This window comes from Nannobrachium achirus, assembly GCF_963921795.1.
Source record: "Nannobrachium achirus genome assembly, chromosome: 13".
NCBI lineage: Eukaryota > Metazoa > Chordata > Actinopteri > Myctophiformes > Myctophidae > Nannobrachium > Nannobrachium achirus.
In genome coordinates this window covers 34,148,970-34,174,582 of record NC_137833.1, presented here as the reverse complement: position 1 = coordinate 34,174,582, position 25,613 = coordinate 34,148,970, and the positions used below count along the sequence as shown (strand labels likewise).

Sequence of the window (25,613 nt, the reverse complement as noted above, 5' to 3'; positions counted from 1 at the left end):
ACTACTCTGAAGCTGAGGTGAGTCTTACTGTGAATGCCAGCTCATTAAAGTCACTTTTCACCTTGATAGGACGTTCACTGTATAGCCCACACACCTCCACAATATAAGGCATAAAGATGTGATGGTATTTCTGCAAGGTTGCATGGATGACTTGGCGTTTATAGTGAAGTGTAGTCCAAAGGAATTTCAAGTACTTTTAGGTACTTCAATTGGTGGTATTGAATGTCATGCTCGTTACTCCAATTTAATTTTGACTTTGTGACTTTCATGAGACATTACCTACTACCAGAACAACTTAACTCTTAAGGGAAAACAATTTGAGCGAGCACAACTATACCGTTGACATGTTAGACATGAGAAAGTCTTCACTTTTGTTAATTAAATACATTCAAATACTCAGACAGGCTTCCAATATCCAACTCTATTAAAAGGGTTAGGGTTAGGGTGTCAAATTAATTAAATATTTACATGGTGGACCTTTACTTGTACCAACAGGCTATTCCATTAGGCCTACTATACACTTCACCAAGTGAGTATTTGGCTGCAGTCAGGATTCAGGAATGGTGCCACATGCCTGAGTACAACTTTAACTTGGGGAACATAGGCAATGGCAAGCATCTAATATCTGGCATGCCTGAAATTCCCATAACTCTCTTTGCCACATCTGATTTATTCAGCAGCTCCTCCACCCCGGAGCACGTTTCTTTGCAAAGTAATTTGCGTCACGCTAATGGGGAAATTTTTAAACAATAAAAGCAATATGTAACACTTCAAACATCATGGAATTGATCAAACAATGTGATCCAGAGCTCGCTCACAGAGTGTGTGGGTGGACAGGGTACATGGATTATTAATCATCAAATTCTCCATGCAATGTCAGAGGATTTGCCAATTGCCATTAATAATTCATATAATTAAGCCAAAGCGGAATATAAACAATAAATTGCAAAATACCTCACAGTGCCAATAACGAAACCCGCTAGATAATACTGTACATTAAGCTTATTGAACCTTTTTCATAATTGCCATTGTTATTGGTTACCTCTCGCCTATGAACACAAGAGGAGGAATATTCCATTGCAAGCCTGAAACCCATGGCGAGTTTAATGAGGAATGTGGTCGACTCATTCCGAGGCGGCGGATACTGGTTACTGCTACACACCCAAATTATGCCTGGCATTTGGCAACAACACCCTCCTACTGTAGATACAGACCGAGAGAACAAGAAAGCGAGAGAGACTGAGAGAGACGTAATTGAAGGTGTAGCTATGAAGTGAACCAGTATTTTGCTGAATTACTCTGATCACACACACAGAAGCGTTACAATTCCTTACAGAATATTTGTAGCACCACTCCAGCTAGGCTTAAAATAACACTACTTTGCCATCCCCTTATGGCCCTTTGGCAGTGAGGGACTCAAGTCTGTCACAAGTAATTGCCCATCTGGAAGCTCCGCAGAGTTGTGGCTCTGTGCTTGTTGCACCCATGTGAGAACCTTCATATTATACTGTATATACTGTGTACAGTATATACTAGGGCATTCACGAATAGTGATTTTTAGTATTCGAATTATTCGACCTCAAAGTATTCGAATAGTCGAAAATTCGACAGGACTGGCCAAACTGTCAAATATTAAGTAAGCAAGAGGCGAACATTGTGAAAATAACCGATCTACATGCTCACAACGCCTCGCACTGCGAGGCGTTGTGAGCATGTAGATCTGCTATTTTCACAATATTTATCTGAAGAACCGAGTCACATTAGTAATACCTAAAATTACAAGTGCTTGTCAGGGTGGGGGTCCCCAGTTCAAATATGTTTATTTTGGGGGTCACAGCCTAAAAAGGTTTGAGAACCCCTGGTATAGAGAGAAAAAAAGCAACAAAAAAAAGCAAATATTCGACTTCGGTGAACAACGTCGAATAGTGACTTTGATATTCGAATATTTGGTGAATGCCCTAGTATATACACACTGTACATACACACCATATAACATGTATGTGTGTGTGTGTGTGTGTGTGTGTGTGTGTGTGTGTTTTTATAGTACGTACACTACACACACACACACACACACACACACACACACACACACACTAGAATTTCGGGCGGCCCGACACCTACGTCACTCCACCGATTCGACCAATTAGTCTGAGTCATAGTGTCAGGGAATTATCAAAGGGGATCCAGTGTCCCTTTTGTGCCCATATATGGAGATGTCTGTTTCTATTTGTCTATCTGAGTCCCTTTTATGTGCATATATTTCTTTTAAGAGTGCACACCAGTTTGCAAACTCTCTCAAGACTCTACGGTTTTATACTTTATTAAAGGCACGTCAGAGGTAACCAGACAGAGAGAGAGATACCCAGACAGAGAGAAAGAAAGAAAGACCCACAGGAAGAGAGACAAAGAAACAGATGGAGGGGACTGTGCATTTATCGCCAAAAAAAGAGGGTGGGGGTAGAAGAGAGCAAACCATTTCAATTTCCCACTGGCGTTCACAGTCGATGAGCAGTGCCGTGTTTGGAGAGCACCTGCATCAGAGGCTCCTGACACACTGAAGGCAGTGTAGTACAAGGCTGTGAGAGTGAACACTGGAGTACAAGGGAAGGATTAGGCAGGCTTTTTACTAAACGAGCTAACAACAGCCACCCACTTAGCCGCAGGTCCTCAACTCAATAAGTCTCGAGCCGGAGAAGATCAGTCTCTGCTCCGTCTCTACCCGTCTCTTTTCTCACACTCCCGTTCTATCGCTCGTGGGCTGATGTTGGCGTACAGCATCTTTTTAATTGGACCCCCAGTTTGATATGTCTTAGGCCACGGACTCCCATTTGATTTTGTATCTCTGGAACCCAATATACACAAAATGGAACCACATTTTGGAAGGGTTTGCAGTCCCCTGGAATCCCATGTGGAGTCAGACCCCACATTGAGAACCACTGATGTACAGTATTGTACTTATCTGTGCAACGGTACAACAATATACATGTGAACACAATCTTACATGCACAAGTGTTCGTAGAGGACCTGTCATCGACTTCCCCTCACCGCTTTTCCTTTACTAAACCGGCCTAAAAAAGCCTCTTGAAAAGTAGGGACTGATGAAAATGTCCCCATTTGTGAGGATATTTGGTCCTGCCCTTGATAGAAGCACCATATTTAACGCACGCACGCACACGCACGCGCACACGCACACGCACACGCACAGACACACACACAGTCAATAAAATGTCATACCAGAGAAAGACAGGAAATCATATGAGGTTGACTAAACTTTTGTCTTTTCTCCATGACGTTCAGTGTCCCGTCTCCGTTAACTGGTTTCTGGGGTCCCACTCTGCTCTTGTTGTCTCCCAGCCCGTCATCTCCTTATACAAATACTGTACTACATCTCCACCATGGCCCTGTGCACCCTCCACTGGCTGACTGACAGCAGTGTGTGCACCCGTCATTATCTCCCTCACGGAGCCCTGCCTGTCGCCGGAGCCTGTGGCACACCTCAGTTTAACTCGTATTAGAAATAACTGTGCTTTTCCAGCGAGAACAGCCCTTTTCTTTTGCACGCTGCAGCAGGTGCACAAAACATAAAGTGAACCAGTATGAGGAAAATCAGGAAATATATATATAGGTAAACTGCTGCTCCTGCCCGTTTTGGGATTCCGGGAGAGTGGAAAACAAACGTGCCCTTAAGGGTAGACTGCGTAGGAAGAGGAGATGCAGAAGCATCTCGATGACCTGATTCTGCAGGGAATGGAGGTCGTTCGCGTGTTATTAAGTCGTCCACAGAACTGTGGAAGCACCGAAAACCATTGAAATGCTAGGCATGCATATGCAACATCTTAGGTGCAGGGTTTGCAGCAGAAATGCTTGTAATTAGAAGTATTAATAAAGGCTCCTCCTCACATACAGTATTGTGCATATTTTATTATTTTCTTTTCCTATTTTTAGTCGGCCACACATAATTTCAATTCCAATATCACATTGGTATGAACAGAAAAAAAAATCACTGAATTTAAAAGGGGTATGCCAGTCAATTTAGTTTAATTGTGGGAGATTAGGGTGATGCAAAATGAGGTGCCATTTTACAGTGTGGTAATAAGACCATGGTATAGCAGCGATGCAAATCGCTGCGCTGTAGATTATTCATGTTTATAGATTGATATCCTCATCTGTGGGCTCTGTGAGTGAACACAATGAGATTGCCTCCATTTGCCTCTAAATAAGGGCTGTTATGCATGCAAACACGCAGGGTAATATAATTCCCCCTCACACAGATATGGAATGAACAGGCTCGCCATTTTGAAATACGGGCCCGTGCCCCGGCCATTATCAGGTGCTTAAATTCTAATATGCGACTACTCTGCAAAAAATGGTGCTCCTCCTCGTTTGTCCCGACAATTTGTCAAATTAAATTCCACCGCCGGAGCGTGTGGAGGGGACACACATCGATTTGGCTGTGAAATCGTTGCCATCCCACCCACCGACTGCCTGACTACCTGTCACTCCTGTGCGTCTCCCATCCATTTCTCTTCCTTTTCTGTAAAAATTGTGTGAGCAGGCAGCAAATGTAATTACAAAGGCGGACGGGGAGGGGGGGTGGGGGGTATGCGGTGGGGTGGGATGTGGAATTATTGCAATGCACACGCGACAAAACGCGACATTAAAAAGCTATTATCAGAAAAGGGAACAATTTGGCAGATCCATGGCGGAGGGCAGCTCCCGCCATATGTTTGCAGGGAAGGGGACAACAAGTCAGTTAGTAATTATCAATCATCATCAGGAGAGCTTGTCAGGAACACCGACTAGGCCCGGCACACTCCGCCTCGTGTCGCCATGGAGACAAGCCCAGATCCCAGCTAGCGCATGTGTGTGTGTTTAGCAGAAACATTATAAATACTCTGACATATTTTTAGCTCACACTTCTAAACTTCCTCCCACATTCATCTTTCTCAGGTAGTTCTTTTAACAAGCGTACAGTCTCATGTCGATGTGGGGTCCCTCTTGCGACATGTCGTCAGGGTAAGGGTGAGTTTGAAGGGTAAGTGGGTGTTAGATTTAGGGTTGAGGTCAACGTTTTAATTGGCTTACACTTGCCCTTGGGGTTATGCTTGTGTTGTAGCTGTAGTTAGCGAAGGCACTAGTTGCCAAATGAATGAAGTAAATGGGGTTTCCTCTCCATAGTAATGCAAGTGTGTGTGTGTGTGTGTGTGTGTGTGTGTGTGTGTGTGTGTGTGTGTGTGTGTGTGTGTGTGTGTGTGTGTGTGTGTGTGTGTGTGTGTGTGTGTGTGTGTGTGCATGCACTGTACAGTACTGTATGTGTGTGTGTATCTGTCTGTGTGTGTTTGAATGCACATGTATGCATATGCTCCAGTAATGAGCTCATTTCTGTGTCCACACTAGAGTGGTACACAAGCTTTCCATTCAAACTGTCATCGTCAATATCCCTCTGCGAGAAAAAGAGGACATTTTCCTCAACCATCATGATGGCTTTGTCGGTTTCAATCTTATATATTTCCCTCCTGTTTTGCATAGCCCACCTCTATTTCTCTGCTATATTGCTAGCCTGGGATCGCTTTCAATTTCGGGCTTTTGATCCGGTCGGGAGCGGATGACGTCCTACGTCATTTTGTATTCAAAACGGACTACACTTTGGCCGGAACTACCAACCGGAATCAGTTTTAACCCAGTTTTGCACATGCGCTAACTGGGTTAAAACTGATTTCGGTTGGTAGTTCCGGCCAAAGTGTAGTCCGTTTTGAATACAAAATGACGTAGGATGTCATCCGGTCTAGACCGGATCGACCAACCTGTTTAGTAAACGAATACCAGGCTTTCTCCCAGAAAGCCTGGTGAGGCGAGGTTACTATATTGCCATACAGACAGTTCAACATTCGGGTTAGTGCTGAACCATAGATAACAAAACCAAACACAATCAGAGATAAAATAACACTGAGGACTTTACTGTGTAGTCAACGTCACACAAGGAACAGGAAATTTGTCTTCACAGAGTATGTTTCGTGGCATTTCCAAAGGCGAACATTGATAATGTTATGCTTTATAGGGCGTGGCACTGTAGTGGCATCTATAAGAAGTTCAGCACCAGGTTGTCTGTGCATGCTGCAAGCCAATGAAATTCCTGAATATTTTTCACCTGTTTTATCCTTTTTGAAATAGTTAACTTTTTATGATGAGGTCAAAGGGGGGCAGATTGGGCTAAAACGTTCCGAAATATGCATATAGATCAGTGGTTCCCAAACTTTTTTGTCTCAGGGCACCCCATAAATATTTTTTTTAATCCGAGGCACCCCTACAATTTTCACTCCCAGCACCTTATATTTATAGCATATCGTCGTTGTCAGGTGGAAACCTTGTATGTCCAAAACCGTTCGTTTTGTATTTATCATCTAAAAACTGTACTAAACTAGTGAAAACAGATCTACAAGCACACGTGCTTGTAGATCGGCTGTTTTCACTCGTTTTGTGAGACAGTCTTGTATGATGAAGCAGGGCTTTGCTTAACCAAAAGACGTACACATTTGAAACTTGGAGATACGAGGTTTCTGCCCGACAGTGACGATATTTTAGTGATTATGTTGCGAGGAAAACGTTGAGATAATAGCCATTTTGGTTAGAACTGACAGAAAATAACTTTGTACTTCAAGTTTAAAAGGACACTAAATATTAAATAGTGTCCAAATAAATTCCATATATCATAGAATTATCTCGCGGTACCCCTGGACTGCCGTCACGGCACCCCAGGTTGCCCCGTCACCCATTTTGAAAACCCCCGTCATAGATGACCGACGTCTTACTGGACGTATGAAGCACAGAATTATCTACCTGATCATCCACAATCCCACTCCTCTGTTTACCAGGAATCAGAAGGATTCTCGCTTAGAAGTGACCTTGAATTGTTAAATACGATTAGCATGTAAATATGAAAGCAATTCTGGGAGCTTGAAATTGGCAAAAGTGAGCCATGAATTTCCCTACTTTATTATGCCTGTTGTTTTAGAGGGGAAAAAAAGGAGGGAGCAGAGTGTTCTTAATGTATTATTTGTGTGCCGTTGTGCATGCTCACCCTGGGGAGCAGCAACATTAGTCTTTCATCAGATTAAATGAAGCGAGGCTGAACCATTCCAGGAAGAGCCAATTAAATTGTTCAAAGAAGTTTATTATTGCAGAGGATTATGAAATCATTCTGATCGGATTCATTTGGGTGTATGTTTCAACAGGGGTGTGAATGTGTGTACTTTATCACTGTGTAAACTCATAAAGCCTGTATACGCAAGCCTCCCATTTGTAAGCTAAATAGGAACTTACTGTATAAGTGCACACACACTATCTATATCTATCCATCTATATATTCCCTTTCCTTCCTCATCCTGTGGAGTAGCCTCATAACAGAAGCATTGTGCCATAAGGACCTATTAACCCACATCAAACACCAGACTGGGGTAGCTTTTAATCTGAGCCCAGACCCGCTGACTGACACACACACTGAGGAATGCAGTGGCCTTTGACCCTGGAAGAACTTGATAACATTAGATCAAGACAGACACACACAAGTCACGCACGGATGCGGGTGCACACAGCTGCACACTGTAATTACAATGTACAAAACGCTTTTGTGTCGCCCTGTTCCAACAACATACAACCATTGTCTCCCGGCTGAATTTCATCTGCCGATACGCACAGTGACGTTATGCTGTCAAAATGAGAAAGGTTAAAATACACATGGATTACACAGAGCTCCAGCCTAAAAAGGCAAACTGTAAGTATTTGAAGTGATGTATGCCACTTAAAACGTTTTTGCTGCAAAACTGTACTTTAAGTGTTGGCAAGTAGCAGCTACACAGTGGATAAAGTAATACTGAAATTTGTACTGTGTAATGACTATTGCTGCAGTATTCCTTTTTAGTGATGAAAAATAAGTACAGTAGAGGCACTTAAGAACTGTTCCAAGTACAAGCCAAGAACTGTTCCAAGTACAAGCCCCCTCGTACCATGTGTAGTGAATATATCACACAGTAAAATCCTTAGTGTTTGATTTAATGGACCCTTACGGGTGACATTATTACACAGTTAAATCAACACTGAGGATTTTACTGTGCAGACTCAACGTTACATAATATAGAGGACTTTAAAAAAAAAGATAAAGAGAAAGGAAAAGGGAGTGACTACTTCCAGATTATTGATATTGACAGACTGCGGTGAGAACTCAAGATAAATCACCGTATTTCAATCTGGTTGGAGGGATAGAGGGAGAGAAAAAGAGAGAGAGGGAGTGGATACGCTTCAAGGCTTATCCTATTCATTACTCCAGGGGGTAAAAAAATAGCAGAAAATCATAGCATCGACCTATAAATATACGAATGGCTGGATAAACACAGTGCTCGTACATCAATAAAACATATGTATTCTAATAGATCACGCTCTAGTTACATTTGATGGGATAGACCCTAACCTAGTCATGAGGATTTTGTAATTCCAAAAATCTATGCTGCATTAAAACCATGGTGATTATAAATGATAATCATTCCCTTCAAAATACAGGCCAGACAATACTTTCCTCTTGCTTTATATTTCCTGTTTACAGGCCCATGTGATTTTAAGGACCCCGAAGGCTTTCGTTTAAATATACTGTACAGTACGATGAATTCAGTTAATTAAGGATGATCTCAATGCTATTACAAAAATCTTCAGAATGTTGCTGCAATATTTACACATTCTCAACATAGCTAAATGTTTGTTTAACATCTTCGAGTTCCATCCCCGAGCAAATGAAGAATGTAACATTTTTCAGTAAGTGCCTTGAAGAAAATTGGATATTTTAGAGAATGCTCATTATACAGTCCTCCGTTTACTATTTTCCTACAGAATATCACCTGCCGGTTGAAGCCTTGTGATTTGCTGAAGCTGTTTGGAAACTAGAAGTGATAACAAGCCTGTACCTGCAGACGATAAGCGAGATGCTAGATGCTAATCAAAGGGCTGCTTTCAAGATCTCTCCCCCACCCCGCTTGGCCAGCAGAGCCACACTTCAAGGCTTGTAAACCCTTGATGAGTCAGGGGTGATAACTCCAGATTCTAAAGGTGACTCCACACCAAAGAGACTACAAGAAACTCTTTCCAACTCCTGGCAGACTGGCAGTCTGTGGTATTTAGAGGCAAACTTGGCATTTAAAAGTCGGGCGACGAAGATTGCATTCAGACGAGACATCCGTAGCCTGCTTTGATTTTGTGTACGTTTTGGGTGAGAGAGGACGTGCAGTAATTGCATCTACGTTTTGTGCATGCCGAGTCTGCCGACCCGCTCTCCGCTCCAATTCTGCTCCCATTGGGGCCGCGTGCCACATTTGCGCCTCGAAGCCCAGAGCACACAAGAGCAGAACAGAGCAATTAAAGCACACACAATTTTCAGCCCGACCGGGATTTCACTCTAATGTCTCTGTCATCCACACAAGTCTTTTTATAAATACTTTGTGTCAGTTAACATTATATCACCAACCAGTCAAAGGATAAGGAGTTTTTTTCGGGTAGCCCACATCTCTCGAATCTGATGGTTAATCAATAAGAGAATGGCGTTCAAGCCACGGAGCTTTCCATGTTGGTATCATAGAGGTATAAGAACAACATCTTTTCACTTTTTTTGCAGACGAAACATTTCTCCCTCACTACTGCCCCCACAGTTGACAAATGTTCGCCACGGGTAGTTCAGGCGTACGTACGTTTTAATCGGTTTTAATACGTCGGGTTGGGTGTTGTCCGCTAGCCTACGGACAGGAAGAAAGAACGGACACCAAACGGACCAAACGGAAGAAATCTCTCTCCCCCTCCATTTCTAGTGTAGACCTGCACTCCTTATGTATTACTATGCATGGTACTTAAAGGGATCCCTGGCTAATACGACAAATATGCCTTAATACATTATAATTGTCCTCTATAACTGCAATGTAAAATTAAAAACACCTTAAATATTGTATTTCTTCTTGAAATAGCTAATCTTTCACTCAATAGGGGAAATGCTTGTCGCAAGTTGATGATGTCATAAAACCAGGTGTGATCTATGGAATTTATGGCATGAATGTGAAAATGTGAAAATAAAAACAAACTTAATACTTCCTATGGTTAACTCACTTACTGCCAATTTAAAATGCCCCTCGAGTGGCACTAGTGCCAGAAGCCTCCATAGACTCCCATGTAATTTATAGTGCACAGATCATGCACGCCCATGCACAGATCATGCACCATGTTTGTGCAGGCTGTTCACAGCTTTCAAACAAAAAAAAAAGATTGGAAATCCGTTCAGGCATTCATGATTTATCAGCCATAATGTTTTCTTCAGATGTAAACAAAAATGGCTGCCATGTTTGAAAGATGGGGTTGTATGGGGGGTGGAACATGCAAAATCGCGATTGAAATCATGTTTACTAGATTTAATTGGGTCCAAAAAAAAAAAAAAAAAAAAAATCTAAGTAAAAGTCACCCAAAGTCGCTTGGCAGGGAACTCCATAGTGAGAAAGTTGCTCTAAAAGTCGCCTGGCACTGTGTGAGCATAAAAACAATATTTCAAATGTGTGTCTTTTTTTTTGCACATGCATGCCATAAATTCCATAGGGATAGACCACACATGGTTTTATGACATCATCAACTTGCAACAGGTATATCCCCTATTGAGTGAAAGATTAGCTATTTCTAGCAGAAATAAAATATTTAAGGTGTTTTTAATTTTACATTGTAGTTATAGAGGACACTTACATTGTATTAAGGCATATTTGTCGTATTAGCCAGGGATCCTTTTAAGCTGGTGTGTTGCCAGGTTAGCTCATTAAAAGGGACTTTGGTCTTTTTTTCCTGTAAAGTATCTAGTTGCTGGTTGCTTTTTTTGGGGTTGTTTCTTAAGTGTAGTTGCTTATTTGGCCTTGCTTTCAACATTCTTCTAGAACATATCTAATGTAATAGAGCTCAAGTGGTGAAACTGTTGGGCTTGTTTTCATAGACCTGGTCGCTTGTTTCACTCAGAGTTTGGCAACCGCAGCAGCAGCATTTCTCTTCTCACATCAAAACAAAGCACAGCAGCGCTATTACTATTTTGCTTTGGACTCGATTGGTATAGGAATTTTGAGAGTTGAGATCGAGAATATGGTATTTAGTTAAAATGTGCCAGGGGAAAATGTCTCTGGCTTATTTAGGCTTGGTTTCTGCAGCAGCACCAAACTAAATGTCCACTCTACAGGAGTATCAAGTCGCCTCAATTATACCGACTCTTGCAAAAGACTGAGCAGGCTCGGTTTTCCAACGACGGGTCCCGCTGGCTTTATCAACGGCAAGCGTTTCTTGCCGACAAGCTCCCAATAACTCCCTGTCGGCAGCCTGTCGGCAGCCGATACTTCTGGACAGAAATCGTGGCCGAATCTGGGCGGTTAAAAGTGTGCTTAATATGCCCCTCAGTCACCTTGATCTGACGCTAAATGGGCTCAGGATAGATTGAAATTACTTAAAAAGGAAAACTGTTTATGGTAACATGTTTTTCTAATCGAATTATTGTAACCAGATTAGATAACAGTTGATAATCAGTGAATAACTATTTGATTTCCAAAAGTTGATGAACCTGGTGTTCATCAACTTTAGTATAATGCGATGCTGACCTGCAGGCCCAGACAGCAGACCAATTGAGGTAGAACAAATAGGATACTCTAGTATTCTATTTAATGCACAGGTTTTTAAGTCATTCAGCTTCTTTGTATAAAAATGGTAAAAGGTATGTACTTTTATGGTGTATATTTTTATATACTCACACAAGTACATACTCACACTTTTATTAAGGCACTCTGGACTCCAACTTCAAAATATATAACCAATACAAGATTTCCCGAACTTTGAACTGAAAGTTCTTTTGGAGGAGACATTTTTTTGTAGAATGATATGCATTTATTGTTAAGTTGTCCTTTAGATCTCCAAATCAAGTAACTTGCCTCAGATACAGAGGCTTACCCTTTCGTTACGTTAGCACTCCCCTCTCTTTATTATCCTAGATCAGTATTACTGTATGCATGTGAGAAAACGTTGTACTGTTAATAACAGGTCTGGGCTTCTGGAGAACTTCTCGCCTGTGGCCAGATGCTTACTTATCTATATGTAACTGTAACTATTGTAACTATTTGCTAGAAAATAGATTATCAGCATGTGCGTTGCTGATTACATAATATGGATAAGTTAGGCTGATGTTTTCTTTTTGTAAAAAGCAATAGTGTAGCACCACTAGTGTGTTCTATGTTATTTGTGCTGCTCTACTATTAGAAGAATGAATAAAACAGACCATGCATGAATTTATCAAGGCTAGTCACATTTTATCACCCTGCTGAGAGTATAATGCAAAGCAGAGGAGTGACTCTTGATAGTATAAATATACAATAAGAAAAAATATTTTTACGGTCTGTCTCTGTTGGAGGTGAACCGAATACAAGAGGGCCTGTCTGTCTGTATGTATGTGTCTGTAGTTGTCTGGGCTAATCTCACAAATCACTGGGCCAATAAGTGATACATTTCTTGTGCACTCTGTCAGTAGACCAAGAAAATAACTCTGCTACCTTATGCATATTTGACTTTATTATAATGGAAGTCAATGGGGGTTAGATCCGAGCTAAAGCCAAATTTGATGTCATACGTCACATATCATTGCCGTTAGACTAATCTTGTTCGGCCAGCAAGGGACATGATGTAAACTGATCATTTGTTCAAAGAACAACGTGCATGCTTATCATTACAAGCTGTCTCCTTCAGAGTGCTCATGTGCAGATGTTTTTATTGGACTGGAGGGTGGATGTGGGAGAAAGGGATGGTTTTTTGCACCGTGACATCACACCAGACCCCGCACAGTTGTGTCTCCATTCAAGAAATAACTAAATGAAGTTGAAAGGAAGACGATCTAATGCCATTCCAACCATGCATAATAATGGGAAAACAAAACTCAATCATTCACCTCAACGTCAAGGTTTCCAACAGGGTTTCAGAAAATGCCAGGAACGCTGAGACAACTGCATGTCATCTGGAGGAGAGATTACGCTGAAGCTGACAGCTTGTACAGTATAATGTTCTATGCACAGGGTTCTTTGAAATGAAGGCTAAGTCATACAACTTTTTGATCATACCTCACATAATGTAACCTTCAAGCACATGTTCAGCTTGCCTTTGATATAACACAAACCCGTGCCCTAGTTATGAAATCTGATTCTAGGGTTGCAGCGTATTATCTTTCTCCTTTCTGAATCTCACTTTTAATGACCTCTCTGTACCATGACATATGGTCAATAAAATGCATCAACTGATGGTTAACACAATTCTGTGAAGGAGATAAGAATAAGGGAGCTTAGTGAGCAATTACCCAGTTACATGAACAGGTGGGACTGACACTGGGATAATATACTGACTGGCCAGTGCATATTTCATATAATGTGATTTTATGTTTGGATAGAGGGAGAGTGGGCTCAAGTTTAGGAAAAAATGACATCATGCATTATTCATGCAAGTGATATACCACCCACTAAAGCTAGCTACAGTATGTCGTATCATTTTAAAGCTATGACATACCTGACATGATAGAGCAAGATTTAAAATAACTTCCCTTTGTTCTCTCTCTCTCGCTCCCTCTCTCTCTCAGGATATCGGTTACAGTAGGAAGAGGAGTGACAAATGAAGACAAAGAAATCTTTCTTCTATCACTGTTTACATTCTGTTCTTATCGCGGCATTACTAGGGCGGCCCTCCCAACATTAACACATTTACACAGACGTGCGCGCACACGCACGCACACACACAAATACCGTTTAGGTTTAGGGTATCTGGACAACATTAAAATGCTGTATGAAAGTATGTTTCTTCTCCTGCCACCCTGGGGGATTACCCAAAAAAGAAAAGGATTCCAAAAGGATTCCACTGAAAATGTTCCTTTTTAATAAACATCAAACGGCCACAGAGCAAGAGCTATTTCAAACAGAAAACACTTAACCGCACATGAAATATATGGTTTCCATGCCAAGGAAACGTGGGGAATAGAGGGCAAACGAGAGTGAGTGAGTACGGAGAGAGGGAGAGAGAGGGAGGAAGAAAGAGAGAGCCTCTTCACCCCGAACATGATTGCCTCACCAACTTTCAAAATACTGTTGATTCAAGCAATGTGCACACACAGGGGTGTTAGGTTTCCAAAGGGGTTGGGGGGGAGGTCAGTAATTTGTGAGCATTACTCCAGAAGAGGAGAACAAAAGGAAAATTGTGTCTATAATATTCTCTTCAATACAAGCCCAAAACGAAAGGCTGTCAAGCAGGCATGAAGAATGATATACACCTTTTCACACAATAAAATCCAGTGTCAATTTAGCTCAGAGAGGGTACAAATGTGACTAAATGGACCCAGAAGGTTCCATCTGGTTCCATTTGCACACTCCCAGAGTTACAAATGAATATGATATATGATGGACAAACACTGCACGGTAAAACATCAGTGTTCTTGTGCTTCACAGTGTATATTCCTGCCAAAGTAATGTGAGTAATGTTAATGCCATCATGGCAATGAATCAGAAGATACTATCGTCTGTCACTCAACATTTCACCTTATCCCTCTCTCTCTCTCACACACACACACACACACACACACACACACACACACACACACACACACACACACACACACACACACACACACACACACACACACACACACACACACACACACACACACACACACACACACACACACACACACACTCTCTCTCTTTCTGACTATAAAAGGACTAACCGTAAAACCGAAAATTGTAGTATAAACTATAAACTCCCCAGCTTGTCTCTGGTTATCTGTTACGTAATAAGTCACTTCCTAAACTGTGTATCTGGCTATCTGTATGTACATCTCTTAACACAACAACAGATGTGTATCAGAAGTGTATGACACTGAATAAACAAACATGGACTGGGACATGCTGGCTTCACACAACTGCACAGTAAAATCCCCAGAGTTCAGTTAAAGGAACAATTCATAATTTTTTGTCATGATCACTAATGCTCACTATAGGACTATACCATTTCTGTCTAAGCACCTTTTCTCAAAGGTGGACTGTGGATAGTTAGAACATTTGCCTGCTGATGACCCTCCCGATGATGTGATCGGTGGTCATTTCAAACAAGATTTCAAAGGTTTTTGTTGTTTTATTGATGCAACAACAGTAGATTCTATTTCAGTATATGCGAAACTTTCCAGGAAGAAAAAGGCTGTAGTTTTCATTAGCTTGTCATTAATAGGCTAATTCAGAAATTATCCTCAGCCCACCTCTGAGACACAGAGCGAGAACAAAGACAGAAATGGTGCCTTTTACAATGAACATGAGTGAGGAACAATTATATGAAGGATTTTTACTGCGTGTCGTGCCCTATAATTATACCTACAGTACATTCTACATTATTTTCACCCATCTGCGGCCAAGTACCATAGCATTAGCACATTCAGTGTCCCTAGGGGTAATTGCTAAGTTTTCATCAATCAGAGTAAAATGGTACAGTTTAAAAATCAAGCCGTGCTGGCAGAGGTTGTGGCCATAATGAGTAAAGAAAATGGCATGAATGTCATGAATGAGGCTGGGATGACGCTGATGTGCTGAACATGAATATGGAGCAGTTGGGCTCCATACGCAACCAGTCCCTTCACAGAAAGAACAGGGCCACGGACTATGATGACGCTAATGCAAAACATGAATATGGATCAAGTCAGATAAAGCACACTGGCCATACAACGGTGACATTCACATTACCCATGCAGCGATCACATTAGGGGTGACCTTACATCAAGCTGCAGCCTCGCAAGCAGGTCTGCACAAATATTGAACTTCTCAATGACAATTGTCAGAAAGTGCTGTTCACCTTATTATTGCTACCGCCCTATATACTTTCACACAGAATATCATATTGGCATTACAGGTATCTGTAATAATATATCCAAAGGACACACCTATAGCCTCGAAGTAAAACCAGTATGATGGCATACTGGGCACACTGGGGGAAAAAAACCCTGAGAGGCAGAGATCAGTACACAATACACATGCATATGGTAAACAGATAAGACAGCTTTGTGGGACCTAATCTGGCAATATGCTGAAAACAAAACTGCACTGAAAACCACACTCTACACAACAGAAACGCTAACAGGCTGCAGAATTTTCATTTTGCTTCTCCTTCCCTAGTTCCCTCGTCTCCTCGACCCCCTGAGGTAGGTTGACACACTTTCATGAATTAGCCCAGACAAGAGGACAGCTATTAGAGCTGCCACAGCAGATTTAGCTGAATCCAAAGGTCAGAATTAGCATTGAGGGAAGAATACAAAAAAAGACAGTAAAATTGGTACCCCAGTCAATTTCTAACTTCTCTCATTTAACAGCTGATTATGTTTCTGTCTTGTTCATCCACCGTACTATCCTAATAAAGGTGGATTTAATGAGTGCCGTTTTAGAATTTATTTCAAGGGAAATATGAATGTATTCAGGAGCCATTCAGTGCATGGTAGAACACACGTGTGTGTGTTGGTGCATGCGTGCAAATAAAGACGCTGAGCTTACACCATAATGGCAGTCACTGACCTCTCCTGTGGTTTCCAGACATATCGCCAACAATTCATACAGAAACAGTGCTTCGGATCTGCTAAACCTTCAAGTGAATGGCATAGAAAGCCTTAGTCAACCTAGAACTCCCTTAGGCTCTCTAAACAAACGTTTAGCTTCAATGTGGCTCACAGAGGAATGGCATTATTGAGCCAAGTGAATGAGCAACAGCTGCCACAGGATGTTAGCGTTACTATTCATAACCTATTTTCCTACGCCTACAACAATCTTCCCTTCTCACCTCTGCTGCTCCCCTACAAAAATGTGCAATTGCCAACTGGCATATTCACAGGAAAAGAAAAACAATGACTTCTGACCAGAGCAGCCATTAATGTGAATGCCAACTCGCTGTAAGCCGGAGAGTAAAGGAAATATAAAGACAGATGAATCACATTATTCCATTGTTTTGTCCCCGCTCAGGGTTAATAAAATGTGTGGGTTCATGAGGTAGAGTACAGTGAAAGCGCTGTGAGTGGCAGATGGGAGATGTTGCAGTGCTACATAATGCTTCACATGAATGGGGAAAATGCTTGTCATAGGCATGACCGCCCCAGGTATTTGAATTCTGGCTACTTGAGCTCATAAACCGACTCACCCCCTTTGGGCCGAGCCCAGTGAGGCAAAATTGAATTCAATTAGCATATCGAAAATTCGTAATAGGGAATGATAGCCAATTAATTATCAAGCATTGTACTGAATCCCAATTCAAGCCTTAATGAACTAAATTAAAAGCATTGATTCGAAAGTCTATTCTCGTTTCTTTAGATAGCTTTGATTTACTCGAGCCATCAAGGGTTACCGCACACAGACAAAGCAGTACAACTGCTATAGAAAGTCTAGAAAGACTTAAATACTCCTCTGGCAAAATCCTTTGCATTGCTATCAAATCACATCAAATCAAAACCAATGGCTAAAGCTATATTAGCCATTATGATGTTGGAAATCAAACCAAATGTAATTTAGACACAGAACTCCTTATAGAAGTTAAAGAGTGTTTTTGCTCAGTAATAAACAGAAACTACTTTTCAGGTGGGTCACCAATTTCATCCAATCAGGAGAAAGCACACCTTAATCGGCTTTAATTCAATAAATGTTCCAGTTCCAAATTTTTCTGCTCACTTTATAAATGGTGATCACTCACACCTGTCTGTACAGCATCTGATGAAGCATAGGGCAAAATGCGCTGTGCAATAAACCCTTCTTTCGTTGTTGTATGTAAAGCTTCTTGCATTGACCCAGAGCTCCTGCGCTAGGGTCTGGATATGCACGAGTGTCCTGATAGATACATAGTATATACTTTAGTCTTGCCATTAGAAAACGATACTTACACATACTGTACTGTAAGACAATGAGGACACATGGTCTAGCAGTGACAAAACCCTACCATTTCAGAACTCACATTTATCCTAGGAACTAATCTAAATTGGAACTTCTTACCGACTTTGAATATTAAAGGTAATTGATTGGATTCAAGCACTATTCTGGGATTATTCATATTATCTGGCAGAATGTACACACTGGAGCTGCCAACGAAGACAACATGTTTACAATTTGTAAAGAACATGAGTCAATCACTCAGGTGAAGAATCAGTGTGTGAACGTATTTCCCAAAGTGTAATATTCACTCATTATCTCAATGCCATATGTTCAAGTGCCACGGAGGGTCGTCTACTTTGAAGTGACATTTCACATTGCTTCAAAGCAGACGACTGCAAAATAGTCGCAGTTGCAAAGTAGGACTGACGCTTTGGCTCGGCTTCGCAAACCGCAACCATATTGGCTGCTGAAGTTTCACACGAGCAGTCATGTGGTTACTCCTCTGAAAACAGTAAAATCCTCATCCATTTGTAACTCAGAGTATGTTCCATTTGCACATGCACAGAGTTAAATGAACACTCTGGATTTTGCAGTGAAGGCTTCCAAAGACGCCTTTTAATGCAGGCTGGGCTGGAAGGTGCCAACCGCAGCCGAACTCACCAAACTCGTCACAGATGCTCTCGTTCTGCAGCAGCGCCGGGTGTTCAAAGGTGTCCCGGCAGTACAGGATCCTGGCGTTCCCGCTCAGCGAGGCGATACCGCCCAGTGCCAGCACTGTGTGGTCCGTGAGCAGACAGGATGGCTGGTCCCTGAGCCGGGCCAGGATGGAGCGGCAGCGGCAGTACTGGGGGTAGCTCAGCACCAACACCCTGCGTCCGTCCTCCTCCTGGCCTGGGGAACAACAGTGGAAGACAGTCAGGAAGACCCACAATGCTATAGGCAAACACTTTGACAATTTAATAGACTCATGGTGAGAATGGAAAAGTTGATGTAGCATACTTTTTCGAAATGCAGAATATTTGGAGTTAGGCTGATTTGGCAAGTGCTGGCCTGTTTTTTTAATAGCTTGTTTGTGAGTGTGAAACAAACAAGCGAGAAGAAAACCCTTCTGGCCTTTTCTACTACTGATTACGTTGATTCTTTACCAAGTGCGGTTAGATTAGGGTTCTACGTTCAATTAATGTTTTGATAAATTCATAGTGTGAATTTCACTTGACTTATTACTGGTTGCTTGTTATGATGTTGCATAGGAACAGAAGCTTATTTTACTGCTGCACTCCTTGTAAGTCATCCATCCATAAATTCATACAATCTCTGTCTGTCTGAATATCCTTTGCATATATCCCGAGAACCGTTCATCCGATCGACTTCACACTTGGTGGGTATGCTGCTGAGGACCTAAGGCAGTGGTTCTCAAAGTAGGGTCTGGGGACCAACAGGGTTCCTTGACGGGGTTCCATAGCTAATTCTGTCTAAAAGAGACAAATATGTGTCTAAAATGCAAAATCAAACAGAAAACTATAAATAAATAAATATAAATATCTATAAACACCTCCAGAGCAAATAAGGCTGTCAGTCTGTATAGTATGATCAGATTATATGCAACAATTCAGAATGTGTTACTTGCAATGTTTCAGAATGCATTACATGCATTGTTTCAGAATGAATTGCACGTAATGATTCAGAATGCATTACACATAATGTTTCAGAATGCATTACATGCATTGTTTCAGAATGCATTACACAATGTTTCAGAAAGCATTACATGCAATGTTTCAGAATGTATTACATGCAATGCTGCTACCAGTCTGGTGTTTGGTGAAGTAAAATGTAATGGAAAATTCTAGTTCCTTGCTGTTCAGGCTGACAAGGTTTAACAAGCAGCAAGTTCGAGGTGAGGTGAAAGAAATCCTTGGAGCCATTTCTCCATTGGATGCCTTTACTTTAGCTAAGTAAATGCAATATAATTCCTCCCTCTGGTTTGTGAAAGAGGGAGAGAGATATACCAGTGTGCTGGCCTTGCTTCACAGTCTGTCAAAATCTATTTTATCACATCACACTCATCTGCACAAATCACTTATCAAATCCTTCATGAAAGTGGATCAGCCATAACGAATGGAAGTTTGCAATGTTGGGGAATGTACATGTTTTCTTCCTTAAAGGAGTAGTTCACCCTGAAAATTACTCACGCCATGGAGACTTGAGTTCAATAATATTTTGTATTTGTCACATTCCTAAGACAAAAATGTGATCAGGGCTATAGTAAATTGGGTCCCCATCTGGAATCCTTGCATTTTGCTAAGAGATGCGTTATTTAGTTTAATTAAATATAATGTAATTTTATTTGTGAAATCATTTTCTCCATTGACTTTAATTAAACATTTTACTTTTCCCAAATACGGAGATGTCTGATATGACACAGTATATCCATATATGGGCATTCCAAGATATGGGCTTAATATTTGATGACATCAGGGATCTCCATGTATGGGCACAAAAGGGACAAGGATGGAAAGGTTAGCACCGCTCGAATAGGGACAAGGACTCACAGATACAGAAATATTTGCAAGTGTGACTCGCCTCGAGGCAAGCACACTTGCAATTCCCAATTGCATCTTTCTAGTTAATGGTGTGATCGGTGATGAGATACCGTATGCAATGTAACTAAACTATCAAAACTAAACTTCAAGATGCAATATTTTAGTGTATTTTAGATCATTCTGTAACAATAATTGAGCAGCAATGGATACAGTACACACACAAAAGCTGAAGTCAAAGTAACTTGCATTGTAATTCTCATGGGCAGCCATTCTAATTTACAGTATTGTTTTTCTAAAGGCTTCAAAGGCATTCAACTGAACATGTTTTGATGATGAAGAAAAGTCTTGTGGTTTTGAAGAGAAAGGGAAAAAGAAATGTATTATTTATTGCATAGTCTACTAAGCTTACTTCACACCCAGTCTCAGTTGGCAATCCAATGCTTATGCTACCATTGTTACCGCTTAGATATAGCATCCGAGGCTTCCTTGCTGGAAGAACAACTGTCGTCACATGTCTATTTGAAGTTATTTCTACCTTTTGGTGTCACTTCCATCCTAAGCACCAGAGGCATCATTAGTGAAATGAGCAGAAAGACGGAACAGGACAAGGTCAGCATTCAGAACATATTTACAGCAGCTGTACGCGGTACGATCAGTGTAATTAGCGCTGCTACACTCCAATGACTCCACTTCAAAAGAGAAAGATTAAAACCATTCAGCCAAAGTGATCCAATGTATAGCAAACACAAGCATGTGCGTATGCATGCATGCACGCACGCGCACACAGAAACACACACATTTCATACATGTAAAAGTCAGAACACGTGCGCAACAACACGCACACACCTTCAGCACAGTTTAATTTGATATTGCTGCAGTTGTATGCAATTATAGCTTAGAGGTAGCGGAGGTTTTTCTTCCAAATGTCAAGGACTTTATTGTAAGTGCTCAATGCGGGACCCGTTCCTTCTCCCAACGTCCAACAACATTTCACTTGATAAGATTCCATTTGGTAAGAGAGGCAGGGGACATAATAAATGTACACACAGGCCTTAGTATTGTTGCACAGTATTTTGCGGACCTCACACACTTGGTAAATGACTAAATGTACTGCATTTTGATATCACTTTTCTCAAATGTACATCACATTCACCCATGGCGGGAGGAAACCATGCAGGGCACCAACCTGCTCATCTAGAGCAGTTACTGTAGGGGCAGGCACGTGCACACATAGACATCAAAGGGGGCTTGAGCCCCTGCCTTTTATCTGTCTGAAAAAAGTGCCCTATCCAGACCATGAATGCAGTTTTTTTTACTATGGTGAAAGACATGAAAATGCCCTTTTTCCATGCCATACCTGAAGGCAGCATTCAAGAGAATTGCCTTGTCCAAAAAGAATGACCCTCTCTGTGTAGAAATCAAGCATCGAAAATAGCCGACCTCCAAGCTCACAACGCATCGCACCAAAAGGCCCTTTTACAAATGTCAGCCCCTGCCCCTCTAAGGCTTAGAGGCTAAGGATAAACCTTTGCCCTGCATTTTTAAAATTTGACTTTTATAGCGCCACCAGGAGGACAAAACACATTCTTTGCTATTACTCCATCAGACTTTCTCCAACAATCATGCAAATCAGTACACAGTATCTCTATAGTCATGTGATCAAGTCCGATCCGTCTGATATTTCATATTCCATCCTAATTGGCTAATATTGGCTTCCAAAGTTTGCAGGATTGCTCCGTTTTTGAACAAAATGCCTCAAATCATCAACACAGCTTGAGATTACCGTGAAATTTGCCACACATATTCCCACTACGCCAAGGAACAAATGCTAACCTTTTCACATTGGCCTGTTATAGCGCTACCAGCAGGTAGACTTTAGCAAAACACATTTTTGGAACACAATGCCTCAAATCATGCATGCAGTCCGACTGCCATGAAAGGTCTAAGATTATAGCACCACCAGGACGCCTGGCCTGGTGGAGACCTGTGCTCGGAAGAGCACCGCTTCTAGTTTTCTTTCTCGCTCCCATCCTCTCTCTCCCCCTCTCTCTTGTCGCGATGCGACACGTTGTGATATTGTAGATCGTCTATTTTCAAATAGCCTAGGAATAAAATAGGGCTAAAGTGGATTAATGTATGTTTTATAATATAATCATTTATATCTGCAAAGTAACTAGTAAGTAAATAATTGTAGTGGAGTAAAAGTACAATATTTGGATCTGAGATGTAGTGGAGTAGAAGTAAAAGCTTGTAGATCTGCTATTTTTGAAAAATCATGAAAATGTGTGCAAGTCTTTGAATATCTTTGACCCGACTTCTAAATCCTTCTTCTAAACCATGTTGTTCTCAAACTTTTTCATGTCAAGGAACCCCAAAATTACATGTATTTGGCCACGGACCCCCATCTCAAAATATGTTGTTCCAGGGACCCCCCAGAGGCAAATATTTGAGTTACAAATGTTCGCTTTTAAATAGATATATTCAAAGACTTGAAAAGAATTGCCACGCTGTGAGCTTGTATATCTGCTATTTTTCAACAGTTAAAGCGGTCAATAATCCTAAGCCTAAATGGGTTAACACCACTGGCTGAAGGACACTAGGCCACGCAGCCAGGAGGAAACCTTACGATTCCAAGCGTCTGATCTACCTCCTGAGACACTGCCTCCTCCTCCTTTATGAGTACAACAAATAAACCTGCTTGATTCTTGAAATACGTGTAGTCTGTGTGTGTCTTCACTCTTCATAGTGGAGTCCTGTTTGTGCCGGCGTTGACACTTGCATGTGGCAGGTATCCTACATGCATACCGGTATACACACAGGTAAAGTTACCTGTCTTAAAATACAGTTTGCTTTGTGCATACATGTACATCTACTGTAATGGATGTGTATTTGTACTGTACTGTACTGTGTGTGTGTGTGTGTGTGTGTGTGTGTGTGTGTGTGTGTGTGTGTGTGTGTGTGTGTGTGTGTGTGTGTGTGTGTGTGTGTGTGTGTGTGTGTGTGTGCGAGTGTGTGAGTGTGTGTTTAATGTACACAGTGTGTACACTTTCAATTCCTTTTGTTCATAAAAGCCGACCTTTACAAATAAAGGATGTCCTTCTCTTTACGCAAACATTGTAATTGGTTGGGGCCCTGGCTGTATCACAAGAGAGCTGGAAGACACACAGAGAGAATGTAAATATTATTATGCATTTTTATTTCTCTCTCCATCTATCAATTTCGCTTTCTGTCTACTTTGCCTTGGTTATTTTCTTTGTCGCTCCCATTCTCTCTCTCGCTCCCATTCTCTCTCTCTCTCTCTCCCCCGCTCCCTCTCCCTCTCCTCTAGCCCCTAGAGTCTAGGGGCAGTACTGACGTGTCTGGATCACACAGCTGCCTTGCAGCAGATTATTTTCAGAAGGTGATGTCGTAAAGCTCCTGACCTCATAAACTGCAATAGTGTCAGGGTCATAAATGCTCTACAGGACAGCTGATGGTATAACCACTCAATCAATGCTCCTCAATATACTGTAACACATAAGAAGAATATCACACCGTAATGTACTCTACTCATCTAATAACACTCTCCTCCAGTGCTGACGTTTTAAGCCACTGGGTCGGTGTAGGAGTCAGTGAGCAATTATAGGCCACCAGAATAATGCGAATAATAAAAGACTATTGCATGTAATTGTCAAGCTTCTATTTAAATGTGTGATCTGGTTTCAGATAAAGGGATACAAATATTATTTTGATCAATGTTTGCTTGAAATTAATTATACAGAAGTGACAATGAAGCCTGAGTGGTGCATTTTGTTAAGTGTTAATTTAACTCTGCAGTGTAGGATTGTGTTTTGTTATGAAACACAACCCGTGGGACACAGCAGCACAGATGCAAATGTTCACGCTGTTGCACTTGGCAAGGACCGTATCTGTTGATTGACTTAAGAGATAAAAAAACATGCAAAGCTCCTTGGCTCAAGAGGACCAATATTATTCCTTCCTCCAGCTTTAATCAATATTCTTTCTTACAACTGGGAATAGCAATGAACAATGTAGTAATACTGATGAAGGGAACACTTATATTAGCGCTTGTTGGCTGGCTCCCATTCAATAGTAGTATAATACCAGGCAGGTGGTGTAAAGTATTTCATAATTATCAAATAGAAGATAAAAAATATAAAGCTAATTGCCCTAAGTACTCTTAACCCAGAGGTGGCCAATCACCTCTTTTTGATCAACCAGATGATCAGATTGGGCTATTGAGGCAATCAATATTGAGTTGCAACCATTATTAACCATTATCGTTTCATGTGCGCATAAAACCTTGATAGTCAGATTTGATGATCTTACCTTTATTATTTGTGTTAAATTATTGACTCATTCTTAGTTACTATTATTCAATGATTGACTTATTATGCTTGTGTTATTCTCATTAGCAGCTATAATAAGAGGTATAAGCAATCCTTGTTTTCACTGTCTGGCACTGGGTGATCACGCCAGCCTTGGAAAACGGCCAAGCGATCATGTGCGAGGAGAGGTTGCCCACCCCTCGCTAACGCTTTCTTTTTAACACAGTAGGGCATATGGCTACATTATACAGTGTGGTGGCACAGAAGCCTTTTGTTTAAAGTAAACAATGAGTTCTAAATCTAATCCAATGCTGTACATACAGTATGCCCAAATCATATATTCCTCAACAACCACAGCTAAATAATTCCTCAAGAGGAAAATGTGGAAGCAGAAGTGGTTATATAGCTTGTGTAGTGGGGTTAAAGGAGACGTGAGGGTTATAGTGTGAACCCTTATACCGGGTGAAATGAAAGGGGATTTTGTCCCATTACACTGAGGGGATAACGTCTGTTGTAATCCCACGCCTTACCCATATAATATATTACACAACTCATAAAGGAAATCTCAGAAATGCCGCATGCGACACGAAACTCATTAGCTACAGTTGTAGCAGCAGCTGGGCTGTAACTAGAGCTAGATGAATAACCGCCGCAATGTCAGATGAAACATCATCGATAGTGCTGAATTTCTAACAAGGCGGCTCCAGGAGAAAATAAATCGCCGCTGCCGGGGGGAAAATCTTGTATGTCCAAGACCATTCCTTTTTTTGGAGCTGTGTGAAGCA

At 41.3% G+C, this 25,613-nt stretch overlaps 1 protein-coding gene across 1 annotated transcript in view; it reads right to left on the bottom strand.

Annotated features, from left to right (window-relative positions):
- LOC308297062 (AT-rich interactive domain-containing protein 5B-like) overlaps positions 1 to 25,613 on the bottom strand; it is a 94,960-nt gene that overhangs the window by 39,573 nt on the left and 29,774 nt on the right. Inside the window, exon 4 of the mRNA XM_080740453.1 lies at positions 18,621 to 18,851. Coding sequence (XP_080596579.1) covers positions 18,621 to 18,851 — 231 coding nt within the window. The remainder of the gene's footprint in view (positions 1 to 18,620; positions 18,852 to 25,613) is intronic.